The following is a 13,992-nucleotide window of genomic DNA, read 5'->3' on the forward strand; positions in this document are numbered from 1 at the left end:
ATTGAACGCTAGAGTAAAGGAATAAGATCATGTGGTTTGAGTGTAGATTTACCCTGTTCCAGAGCGATGGCACATCAGGGGAAGAGGAGAAGTGGGTGAAGTGCCTGCTCTACAAACCTGTAGGTGTAATGGTGATCTAGGAATGCTGCTGGTTTAGCATGGTGATAGGCGTACGTGTGATTTCATATCACATGCAGTTAAAGTGCTGATGTGTTAATGTGTCAAAGCACCTTACTAGGCAATCTGGAAGAAGATAAGATCTCATCCTCCTGCTCCTCAGTGAGATTGTCATCTGCTGTGTTAATATTTTCCATGGTATCAGCTTCTTTAACCACCAGAACTCCATGCTATTTTTTCCTGAAGTGAATATGTGTTAGGAACAACGATTAATTAAACATAGTAAAGTTTTTTTCCTTCACACGGAAATTAACTAATAATCTAAAAATAATTTGAGCAAGTACTTAATCAGCTAGTGTTCACTCTACCTCAGGGGTTCTCAAACTTGGTCCTGGGGGTCCGGTTTCCTGAAGATTTTAGCTCCAACTTGCCTCAGCACACCAGCAATTATGTTTCAAGAAAGCCTAGTAGGCTAAGAGCTTGATTAGCTAGCCCAGGTGTGTCTGATTAGGGTTGGAGCTAAAATCTGCAGGACACCAGACCTCCAGGACCGAACCCTGCATTACATCTACTTTCACCATATTATTTTTTTGTAAATTTAGTGGTGTTTATTTTTTGTGGGAAATATGGGCTCGTCGTTTATCATGGATCAATATCAGCCGATGACCGAATCCAATAGCGCCGGTGAAGGTTAAATTGTGTGCCTTCTCCAGTTTGTCTAAACTTTGTTTCTGAACTTGAGTCTCTTTTCAAACTGATGATTGCAGAAAGTTATGATATTATTTTTAATGAAACTGTATTAAAATGAAACTGTGATATTGTATAAACATTAATTGTTACCAGTCTTGAATCTACTAACTCTGGAATGAGTTTGTTTACAGATTAGTTTAGTAAAATGCTAAATATACAAAGTCAGTAATTCTAAATTAAGATAATCAAAAGTGAATGTAGAACATGCAACACGATATGTGGATTATACTCTATACTTATAATTTAAAGTGTTTAGGGCTGCACAATATTAATAAACATCATGCGTAAATCAAAGGCGAAGTTGTGTTTGCAGAATAAAAAATATACTTGCTAATGCTTTTTATTACCAAGTCTCATTGGAAAATGTAATTTAATTATTTCTTTGTACATCTCATTATATTTACTTTTTTACTGTTAATATTAACAACAAATACAGTAATATACAAAAAGATATGCCAGAGTGTACATAAAAAACATTTAGTAATTAAAAATCTTATATTCCTTAAGAATATTACAAGTCTTTGCTTTTTTTATTAACAACGTTTTCCAAACTTGTGCAGTAGTACTTAGCCTCTTGAAGGAAGTGAACAAAATTTGTCTTTGATCCAGTCAATTTTGAATATGAAAATTGTATCTATAATATAAAAAGTTGTACTATATATATATATATATATATATATATATATATATATATATATATATATATATATATATATATTTTTTTTTTTTTTTTTTTTTTTTTTTACATGTATTGTAATAAGCGGAAATTTCAAAATTATGTAACTTGAATACAATATTTTTTTTTCCTTCTAAGAAAATTTTTCACATCCACCCAGAAAATCCTTATGTCGTTAAATTTACATTGTATGCTTGCTATTTTGTCAATCGCCTTACATATCCCATAATCTCGCGAGATTTTTGTAGTCAAAACGACAAGCACGTGCTGGTCTTGGGCGTGTTGTCCGAGGTACAGCACAGGTACTTGCATTGCTTGCTTCTCCTGTTTATATAACGTCAGACCGTCGGCAGAAAATTGCGGAAGCGCGACGTGGATAATCTATAATCAGCTTTCAAACTATTTAATTTACCTGTTGCTCTTCGTTTATGAGGTAAGTGAAATATTGTCCTTTTATTGGCGTGTTACTTTGTTATACGCGGCTTAACGAGTGTTTGACAAACATGTATTTACCTGATCATCTTTTAATCTCACCTCTACTGTACTTTGCTTTAAACGACACAACTGTCGATACTTGACAGATTTATGATCATATATTTGTCTTAACAGACAATATTTTGTAGTCTCTTATGACTCAAGAGACCCACTCCTGTCTATCGACCAACACAGGAATTAATATTGTTATGGAAAGAAAGATTTTCTTTGATTTATAGAAATAGATCATTAAGAACGCATTGTTGATGTTTTTTATATATATATATATATATATATATATATATATATATATTCTTTTTTTACGTTTACAAAGTATAATGATTATAACAAATGTATATAGATGTAACTTATTGGTTAAAATATTTTGAAGGTAGATAATAGTTGCTGACATGGTGTTAAAATAATAAATATAACAAAATAGTTGAAACAGAATTTGTTTTACATATTGAGCATGAATTTGGAAAGGGTGAAAGTAATTATGATTTGACACCAACAACATCTTAAAGTAGTATTTTAAATATATAATATGTAAGTATATTGAATATCCATAAAATGTGTTTTGTTTTACTTTAGCCTATTTATTTGTTTGTTTGACACTAGGCATGGGCCGGTATAAGATTATGACAGTATGATAACCTTGAATAAAAATATCACAGTTTCACGGTATTGTACATTTAAAATATTCTTGAGCTATAAACATGTAAGGCTAAATAATTCTGCTGTCTTCATTTGTCTAAAAAATATATTTCTTTACAATTTAAACGGCATCTTTGGATATGTTTTCTGCAGGAGATACTGTTGTCCTAAAAAACTAAAAAATAAAACTTAATAAAAAAATCGTACACATATCTTAGTAATCGTGAAGCAGAAAATTTTAGCGGTTTTCCAAACTGTGGTATACCTTGAAACGGTTATTGTCACATGACACACAAGATAGGGAATATTAAATTGTAATAGTGTATTTAGAAAAGGACATTTATTCCAAGGAACACATGAAATGTAAAGTCAAACAATTTGTGTATGTTTATATATATATATATATATATATATATTTATATATATATATATATATATATATATATATATATATATATATATATTATGTAATAGTAATTTATTTTTCTTTATTATCATTATTATTATTAATGGTAATAGTAATAAAAGCAATAATGACTGGAATGATAATTTAATTAGAAACTACATACAATAATAAAGCAGTTATTTATTTTTTATTATTATATTTTTTAAAATGTTTAACAATTCTTTTTTTTTTTTACTTTTAATAAATGCCACCTCGATCAACAGAATAAAAAATAAACTGCCCCCACACTTTTGACTGGTATTGTTTCAAATGTTCATTTAAATTTTAAACTTGACTTCTATAAATAAAAAGTACAGTTATGTCCTGCAGGCATTATCAATTTGTTTCACTTTTCAGATTCTTTGGCCTTGTCCCTAAACATTGAAGCCAAGCAGTGGAGGAAATTTGTTTAAAAAGGAAGCGCGTGTCCTCAAATCTGCCTCTGAAACACAATGGGATCACAATCACTGCCTCCTTTGGGACAGCAGAGAACAAACTACACAGACGACAACAACAGAATTTAGGTCATTACAGAGGCATATCGACTCCTGCTGAATCAGCTGCAGCTTAAAAGAACAAATAGATGTAGACAGAAGAGTAACGGGCCCTGAGGTTTGACTGCATTACGTTGTTGTGTGTAATGGGAGAGTGTGTGTTGGACCGCTATGAAGAAGATGGGTTTCAGAGTTGTGAAGGGTTTGACAACTGGGCCTCATTTAGCTCTGCAGACTGGACAGAAACCCAGAAAAATAACAATGAGTTTTCAGACTGGGCTGGATTTCATGATAACACCGGGAAGGAGGACTTTTCAACAATGCCTTTGGCGGAAACAGGAACTTTCAGCCGTCATGAAAATGTATGTTGTGTAGTTTTGCATTTTTGTTCTGTGGTTTATTATTAACAGTTTTTCTCAGGGGCTTTGGTGCATTTCTCAGATCAGAGTTTAAATTTGAACTGTTAGTTAATTTATCAGAACAACATGTACAAATAACAAAACACCATGGATTACCTGCAAAAGCCAGTCTCTTGCCTAAAATCCTTAGTTCATGACTTTTTTTGTCAGTGAAGGGGTCAGTGTCACCAGAATGATAAGTCCTTATGTCATTGTGTACGGATAAGACAGTCAAATCTCCTTTCAGAAGCACCTTCATTAGAAAAAGTCAAGATTCACCTGATAGAAATGTAAGCGACTGCGAAAAACTGTAATGCACACACAGTTAAAATATAGTTTATCTTTTAGGCTAAAACACCATATACTAACATATGTAAATGTGTGTTTCAGGGTCAAGAAAATGCATTTCTGATAGAGACATTTCTGATAATGTGTCAATTATTTATAATAAAAGGTTAAAGATGAAATGTTTTAGATATCAAACATTTTATTATATAATGTGAAATATAAATATAGAAAGTTAGTTGAAGGCAAAATTATTAGTCCTCCTGTGATTTTTTTTCTTCTTTCTATTCTTTGTTTATCGATGCAAGTAGTTTTCTAAGTATTTTTATTGTACTTTTTTATTTCTTTTAGAGAATTTAGTTCTTTAACAAGACATTTTTAGAGAATTTCTTGTTTAAGTTTGGCTGAAATTAAATCTGTGTTATTAAAAAAAAAATAAAAGTAAAGTAAATTATTATTAGTCCTCTTAAGATATATTTTTGATTTGCTACAGAACAAACCACTGTTGTTCAATGACTTGTCTAATTAACTTAACGGCCCGGACTAACCTAATTACCTTAGTTAAGCCTTTAAATTGCACTTTAAGCTGAATACTAGTACCTTGGAAAATAACTAGAAAAATATAATGTACTGTCATCCTAGCAAAGAAAAATAAATTAGTCATTAGAAATTATTATAACTATTATGGTTAAAAGGGTGTTAAAATTGTCTCCATTAAATGGCTCTTGGGAGATATTTGAAAAAAGAATTACAATTTTACAGGAGAGCTACAAATTTGGACTTCATTAGTATGTATATTTATTTATTATTGACAAACTTCTATTATTTTATTTAAAATGTAATTTATTTTCATTTTTTTTGTATATTTTGAAATATATAGTTTGTTTTTTTAACTATATAGGAAGTGACGCCTCTGCTTGTTGTTATTGTGATATTTAACGCTGTGGTTTTACAGGCTGATAATGGTGATGAGGTAAACCCCTGGTTCGTTTTTAACAACTGCTTTCAAGTTGAGAAGGCAGAAAAAGATCCTGTTGTGATGGAAATTCCCACACTATCCCTGCTGCCAGAACACACCACAGACATGCTCTCTCAGTCTGCTGCAATAACAAGGTACAAGTCTAGAAGTCTTCACTGTCAGATTAGCATCATTCTTAGTTGCTGTAAAGCATTGCTAAATATAACATTTAAAAATAGAGAATAGATGAATTTCTTTCATTGCAGATAAATAAATAATATTTTAAAGAGCCCATGTTATACATGAAATAGGGTCATATCTTGGTTGTAAGGGTCTCCAACAACAGTCTAATATGCATGCAAGGTCAAAAAATATTTTCATGGTCTCATAATCTGCATTTATTTTTACCTAATTATCCCAGCGACTCCCATATGAACCGTCCAGTGATTCATTTGTTCCCAAACCCCTCCTTAGCGCGAAGCTAATCTGCGCTGATTGGACCGCTGACAGCCTGTTGCGATTGGTCGACACTGACTGCCTTCAGCGCGAGACAGAGTGAAATGCCCAGCGGCTAATCAACATTATAAAAGTATTCACAGTGCATACACGCTTCATAGTGTAAGGCGTGGATTTTAGCTGCCAGTGGGTGAATGTAAATACAGACGATGAACTTGAAAATACAGACGACTACCTATTTTATTGAGCAAAAACTCCAAGAACTGGCGATGAGATCTCCAAGCTTGTCACACTCTGCTCTTTTCACAGACACACACAAACATACACACATTGCCCTCGTCCGCGCACACACACAGACACACAATCCTCCTCCGGACGACAACGTACGTATACGCGCGCACACACTCACACACACACACACACGCACACACATAACCCTCCTCCAGACGACAATGTACGCACACACGCGCACACACGCACACACATAACCCTCCTCCGGATGACAACGCACACACACACACAGACAGACAGACATATAACCCTCCTCCGGATGACAACGCGCGCGCACACACACACACACACACACACACACACACACATATTACCCTCCTCCAAGGAACGTAAACAAAGCGGCATGCGTCGCGTTTTTAACGTAGCTTTGCATGCGACATGAGAATATAGCGAGTTAACCTGATACAGTACACGGGGTTACAAGTAACAAATCACAACTAAATACATTTGCAAGCTAGAGTAAACGAGGCAACAACTTTAATCGCACGTACACTTTACTGATTCTTCCTTTAACAAACAGGCAATGAAGTCTTCTTTGTAGCATGTAGTTTCCAGAAGTTTCCAGTAGTTTCCAACTGCTCAAGGCTGGGCTAATGCTGAGGTTTCATCTTTGGGTAGAGACTCAATAATATCCATCTGCAGTGTGACTTCAATCAACCGGCATGTTTGTGTGTGTGTGTTTGTGTGTGTGTTTCTGTGTTAGAGGGCGGGGCCGCAGGTTTCAAATCTCCCAGGTTTGCGAGTGCACGTGAATAACTTGGTTTCGTTATAACGTCATGGCGAAACACCTAATGACTCGTTATCAAGACGACTTGTTTGAAGTACTATGAGTCGACTCTTTTATAGATGAATCAACAGTTTTAAACAATGTACACTAACAGATTTAAGCCTAAGAAAGGAAATTTCACTTCACTTAGATCTGTTACACGCTACATGGAAGGGCATTTTCAAAAACCCATAATATGGGCTCTTTAAAACAGAATCTATGGAGTATACCTCCAAGAAACAGATAGAATGTACAGTATATCAAACAGTAACATGAGTTGAAATAGTATTTAGAACATTTATATATACACATATACATAATAAATGATAGACTCCCACAAGGTACATATTTAAATCATAAATACAGCTGGTTAAATTCTTTTAGAACCTGCCAAATATCATGATTATTATTATTATTATTATTATTATTATTATTATTATTATCATTATTATTATTATTATCAGTAGTAGTAGTATTAGTAGAAAAAGTATTTTTGTTAAAGCTTTATATCAGATTTTTTTGTCAAGGTATGTTCAGATGACTTTCAAATTATGTAAAAGAAATACATTGATTCATTCATTATCTTTTCGGCTTAGTCCCTTTAATAATCCAGGGTCGCCACAACTGAATGATCCGCCAACTTATCCAGCACGTTTTATGCAGCGGATGCCCTTCAAGCTGCAACCCATCTCTGGGAAACATCCAAACACACTCATTTAAACTCCTACACTACAGACAGTTTAGCTTACCCAATTCACCTGTACCACATGTCTTTGGGCTGTGGGGGAAACCGGAGCACCCGGAGAATGTAAACTGCCAACTCCACACAGAAACGCCAACTGACCCAGCTAATACTCAAACCAGGGACCTTCTTGCTGTGAGGCGACTGCACTACCTACTGCACTACCGCATCACCAAAGGAAACAATTTTAGCCAATTATCTTTCTCAGTGTTAAGTTCTAAAATAGCTAAGACTACTCAATAAAAATATAATGATCATATGCATGTTAGTTATATAAGTGACAAATAAAAATAACAAAAACTAAAGTGAAAACAAATTGAAAATAAATAAAAATAAAACCATATAATTGCATGTTAATCATACTAAAATATCGCTGACTGAGACATTAAATTCTATTATATTAAGTCTTTAAACTGAATGATGGTATTAGTTTTACTACACTATAAAACCAACGACAGAATACATTTTTAAGAGCATGACTTCTTAATGTATCGACAGTAATTTGGCACAGTGAAATGTGGTTTATTTTGTCATCTGTGAACTAGACTCATGCAGTTTCGATGGAGTGTCTGTGATTTTGAAAAGTCTCTCTTTTCTCCATCAGTGAAGCTGCAAGTTTCTGGTGTCATTTACAGTCTGGGTCAAAAATGCTAAGATTGTCAGGTCCCAAACCCAAACTACACTCCCAGGAAGCACTGCTAAAAACACTGCAGCTCAGACAGCCTGACGCAAACACTCATGCACAGGTGGGTAAAGACTGACTAAAGACATTATATAAATCATATTTTATGTGGCCTGTTAAAAAAAGAGGTGTGTTGCTACATATTCAGACTCTTGTGGTGTTTTAATAAAGCAACCTTCTTTTGTGTCAGACCAACACTCTTCGAGATCTTGAACTAGAGGTACAGGAAGACCGTCCCGGTGCGCTTATTCAAACTAAGGTTGGTGTGTAATTTATGTGTATGCCAAAAGTTTTGGGACCCCTCTCCAAATCATTGAGTTGAGGTATTCCATTCATTGCTTCTACTGATGCCCAGTTCACAATACAGGATTTTCAGATTTTTCATAGTTGAAGCTCTAGTAACTACACAGGGTGAGGAAACTCTATTTTTAACCCTGTGGTTTAAGATTTAGGCCCTGGCCACACGAACATGGGTATTTTCAAAATCATTTTTTCCCCATGCGATTTGGATGTTTATCCACACTAAAATGCATTCAGTTGACTGAAACTGAAACTTTCCGAAATCTCAGCTCAGGGTGAAGATTATAAGAAAGTCCATTATAAGAAAGTCCATATAAGAAAGTGTGGGTGTGTATACACTACAACTGGACTTTCTTCCTTGATGTCAGTTTTTTTTTTAAATTTTTTTTTTATTATTATTCTTATTGCCCAAACACAGATGGGTTTACTCCAAACACAGAAGATTGAGGCAAATGCATATTCATTGTCGTTCTTAACTCCGCATTTGCTGTGAACGTGGCATAAAAGGCTTTTATCGCTTCCTGTTGGTTCGACGTGCCCTTAAAATGCATCATCGTGTGTTATTGAGTTTTCTTGTGGATAGAGATTATTTTAAGGGGAAACTTTATAAAAATACCCATATATGTGTGGACATGGCCTTTGATGTCATTAAAGTTTATGTGCATGTAAAGGCAGATGGCCCAAACCTTTTGGCAATGTTTTGTGTTTGTGAGCATCCATACATACATCCCTTCTTTCCTACCTTCCTTTGTTCATGCAGTCTTTCCTTTAATCCTTCCTTCCTTCCTTCCTTCATTCATTCATTCATTCATTCATTCATTCATTCAATCCTTCTTTCTTTCATTCTTCCTTCCTTTTTTTCTTCATTCAATCCTTCCTTCATTCATTCAATCCCTCCTTCATTTATTCAGTTCTTACCTTTTTCATTCATTCATTTCTCCATTCAATCCTTTATTCCTTCATTCATGCAATCCTTCATTCAGTCTTTCCTTCATTTATTCAATTCATCCTTCCTTCATTCCAATCTTTCCTTCAGTCATGCAATCCTTCATTTAATCCTTCTTTTATTTATTTAATTAATCCTTCATTCAATTATTCAGTCCTTCCTTCCATCCTTCATTCAATCTTTCCTTCCTTCACGCAATTCTTTCTTCCGTCCTTCCCTTCTTCCTTCCTTCTTTCCTTCCTTCCTTCCTTCCTTCCTTCCTTCCTTCCTTCCTTCATTCATTCATTCATTCATTCATTCAATCTTTCCTTCATTTATGCAATTCTTCATTCATTAATTTAATCCTTTATTTATTCAATCCTTCATTCAATCTTTCCTTTATTAATTCAATCCTTCCTTTCGTCCTTCATTCAATCCTTCCTTCAATTATGCAATTCTTCCTTCATTCATTCATTTAACCCTTCTTTCATTCATTAAATTCTTCATTTAATCCTTCCTTCATTTATTAAATTCTTCCTTCCTTCATTTATTCAATTATATATTCAATCTTTCCTTCATTTATGCAATTTCTCCTTTCCTTCCTTCCTTCCTTCCTTCATTCATTCATTCAATCTTTCCTTCATTTATGCAATTCTTCATTCATTAATTTAATCCTTCATTTATTCAATCCTTCATTCAATCCTTTCTTGATTAATTCAATCCTTCCTTTTGTCCTTCATTCAATCATTTATTCCTTCATTCATTCAATCCTTCCTTTATTTATGCAATTCTTTCTTCATTCATTCATTTAACCCTTCCTTCATTCAATCCTTCCTTCCTTCATTTATTAAATTCTTCATTCAATCCTTCCTTCATTGATTCAATCCTTTCTTCATTTATTCAATTATATATTTAATCTTTCCTTCATTTATGCAATTTCTCCTTCCTTCTTTCCTTCATTCATTCATTCAATCTTTCCTTCATTTATGCAATTCTTCATTCATTAATTTAATCCTTCATTTATTCAATCCTTCATTCAATCCTTCCTTCATTCATTCAATCCTTCCTTCATTTATGCAATTCTTCCTTCATTCATTCATTTAACCCTTCATTCAATCCTTCCTTCATTTATTAAATTCTTTATTTAATACTTTCTTCATTTACTAAATTCTTCCTTCATTTATTCAATTATATATTCAATCTTTCCTTCATTTATGCAATGTCTCCTTCCTTCTTTCCTTTCTTCCTTCATTCATTCATTCATTCATTCATTCATTCAATCTTTCCTTCATTTATGCAATTCTTCATTCATTAATTTAATCCTTCATTCATTCAATCCTTCATTCAAACCTTCCTTCATTAATTCAATCCTTCCTTTTGTCCTTCATTCAAACCTTTTATTCCTTCATTCATTCAATCCTTCCTTCATTTATGCAATTCTTCCATCATTTATTAAACCCTTCCTTCATTAATTCAATTCTTCATTCAATCCTTCCTTCATTGATTCAATGCTTCCTTCATTTATTAAATTCTTCCTTCCTTCATCTATTCAATTCTATATTAAATCCTTCCTTCATTTATTCAATTCTTCCTTCATTTATTAAATTCTTCCTTCCTTCATTTATTCAATTCTATATTAAATCCTTCCTTCATTTATTCAATTCTTCCTTCATTTATTCAATTCTTCCTTCAATTCTTCAATCCTTCCTTAATTCAATTTTTCCTTCCTTCATGTATGTAATTCATTCTTCATTCAATTAATTCTTCCTACCTTCATTCATTCAATCCTTTCTTCGTCTTTTCAATCAATTCTTCACTTGATTCAAAGAATAAAGTCAGCCATGCTGATTTTTTATTTTATTTTTTGACAATTTATCGACAACAATTGTTTGTTTTTTTGTTTTTTAGCTGATGCCATCATCAAACTGCCGTAATGCTCCAGGATTCTTTTATCAGGTCTCACGTCACTGGCTTAACATGAACCTGAACAAGCACAACAATGATCCTCTGCAGTAATTAACTTCACACACACACACACACACACACACACACAGGAGTCACACTGTTACACTCAAAAGACTGAATTTCTAGTAAAAAAAAATTAAAATAAAATAAGCCACACATAAACTTTCTGTCACTGTCAAGAGTTTTTAGTATAATCATCAACATTTCTAGGAAAATCATACAGGTTAAAAGGACTGAATTTTATGTTTTGGTCTCTTTACCAAACATAACATACAGTCCCTGCTTTCTTTAATGTATATGCAAACAAGTACAAATAAATCCAGGTAAACCTGTTACAAACATGCTTGAAAAACACACTGGATTGTATCGCTACGCACACAAGCTCAGGAGGGAAATGTTACTTGACAAACACACTTTGCCACTAATAGAACAGAACTAACAAATGCCTAATGATAAGACAATGAAGAAGCTTGCTGCTGCTGCTGCCTGCATGCACTATTTTGTTGTGACCTGAGAAATTGAAACTATGAACGGAAACGTTTGAATGTATATTATGTTAATAATATATTGGAGATATTTAAATACATGATTATACAGATTGAATTGTTTTAGAGATATTTGCCTTTTAAAACAAAGATTAAGACAGTTACTCAAATGTAATAAAAAATGCAAGCCCTTTAACAATATTATTGCGGCATGGCAATTATTCAACTTGTTTATAAATTGTGAAGGAGTCTAAAAAATATATATATTTTTTATTTATACAAGACCTGAAGTCTCATATGGCTAATTTCAATGTAGAGCTAACTTAATACCATTTTTGACAACATAACGGACGTGACAAAATGAAGAAAACTGAAAATGCAAGCCTTTGAAGGACAGGTTTTTGAAAATGATATGCTTGCAGTATCTGATATGTATTACTTCTTTACAATGTGGCACACCTAATAAAGCATTTTTAGCATTGTTTTTGCAGATCTGTGTAAAATGAGACCATTTTGACAATGTTGTTGTACGCAGACATTTCCACTTTTTTTGTTAACTAATTTAAAGGGCACCTATGATGAAAATCATCTTTGGATAGAACTGTGTGTAGGTATAGTGTGTCCACAGCCATATTGAAGTAATAAAAAGACAGTAAGATTCTTTGTTTTTTTGTTTTTTATTTCCTGATGTTAAATAGGATCCAAATCCCTCGAATTTTGAGGCCCAAAGTGACGTAGAAGTGCAGCTTCCCTGCCCACCGATTCGATTGACAGACATGTATTAACATGTCTCTGTAGTAACGTGTATAATCATATCAACGAGACAGGACATGCACAAAGCAACTGACATTAAAAGATCTGTACAGTTTGCAGTGTTTAAAACGTTTTTTAAAACAGTGCATGTTTGTAATAAATTACATCGATTTTACCATCTTTACTTTACCACAGTTGCATGTCAGTACAATTATAAAAGAAGACACTTCAAACCTGGTTTGTGGACTTAAATCAGGGGATATTGCCGTGTATCCTGTCACATTTGCCATGCAAAAATAGTGCAAAGTTAAATGTGCACGCTGTTTGTATGCGTGTGAACTTTGTAACGACATTGTGTGCGACTCATCAATGCAGAAAGGCTTGAATTAACTCTACAATGAATACATTAAATAACCATTGGGACGATTCATACTGGTGTATTTCTTACAAACGTTACTTGTGATCTGCTTCCCTCATGTCTGTCTCTGTGCTGTTTATCAGACGCACCCAAGGCAGAGATTGAGACACACTCTGTCTGTCACAATCACCAGCAACCTCTAACCACCAGAGGTCGCTGAAAAACATTATCTCTCATTCTAACTACAAATCCGCCAGTTTATGGACTACAACTGCATACATGCACTTCGCCCACACACACCTGCTTCCTCATTTAGACTGATTACACTCGCACCACCTGAGGATTGTCAAAGACTGATTACACACACTATTTAAGCAGCACACACACTCATTCACATTGTCGAGTCTTGTTATCTGTATAGTAACACTACAATGCATTTTCTAGTGGTGGGCAAAGCGAGGCTTCATGAAACACTGAAACCATCGAAGCAAATGTGTCGAAGCTTCAAAACGTTTCGAAACACCACTCTACGGTGACACCTTGAGGTCATTTTATTTGTATTTTACTGAAACCGCTTCAGCAAAGAACAGTTGAGCAAATTGAGGTATGAAACCCCACTTTGTAGCTTTGAATCTGCAAATGGTTTAGTCGAGCGTTTCGAGTTCGTGACCACCATGTGAGAATAATGGGCTCGAATCCAGACTGATACAATTATTTTGAAATGCTTTAATACCAGTTGGTAATGCTCTGTTCTTGTATTGTTTTGTTTCAACATTGCTCTGACATCCAAATAAACACCTTGTAAATACATTTGTATTGTTTTGTTCATAAAACAGGGTTGTTGCTAGATCAGATACAGTTGTGGCCAGAAGTTAACAATAAATATTTATATTATTAATTAAATTTCCCGTTGTATTTTATTAACGTCTATCCAAAACCTAAACCCATCACAGTACTGTAAAAATATTAATTATTGTTTTACTGTGTTACAAAAATGATGCTAAATTGATGGTGT

General features: G+C 33.8%; 1 protein-coding gene across 1 annotated transcript; it reads left to right on the forward strand.

The window, feature by feature from the left end:
• The first annotated feature begins 1,822 nt into the window (after positions 1 to 1,822).
• Positions 1,823 to 13,787, forward strand: si:dkey-229e3.2. Its single transcript, XM_700969.8, has 6 exons — positions 1,823 to 1,976; positions 3,477 to 3,975; positions 5,252 to 5,409; positions 8,114 to 8,255; positions 8,382 to 8,450; positions 11,325 to 13,787. Exons 2-6 carry the CDS (start codon positions 3,760 to 3,762, stop codon positions 11,430 to 11,432), a joined length of 693 nt encoding a protein of 230 aa, XP_706061.1. The 5' UTR covers positions 1,823 to 1,976; positions 3,477 to 3,759; the 3' UTR covers positions 11,433 to 13,787.
• The last annotated feature ends 205 nt before the right edge of the window (positions 13,788 to 13,992 follow it).

This window comes from Danio rerio, chromosome 17 (assembly GCF_049306965.1).
Source record: "Danio rerio strain Tuebingen ecotype United States chromosome 17, GRCz12tu, whole genome shotgun sequence".
Classification (NCBI taxonomy): Eukaryota; Metazoa; Chordata; class Actinopteri; order Cypriniformes; family Danionidae; genus Danio; species Danio rerio.

Excerpts from the sequence above, each read along its gene's own strand:
- si:dkey-229e3.2 (XM_700969.8), top strand. The coding sequence starts at position 3,760 with ATGGGAGAGTGTGTGTTGGACCGCTATGAAGAAGATGGGTTTCAGAGT. Across the intron at positions 5,410-8,113 it reads CAGTCTGCTGCAATAACAAG|TGAAGCTGCAAGTTTCTGGT; the intron begins GTACAAGTCTAG and ends TTTCTCCATCAG. Across the intron at positions 8,451-11,324 it reads GTGCGCTTATTCAAACTAAG|CTGATGCCATCATCAAACTG; the intron begins GTTGGTGTGTAA and ends TTTGTTTTTTAG.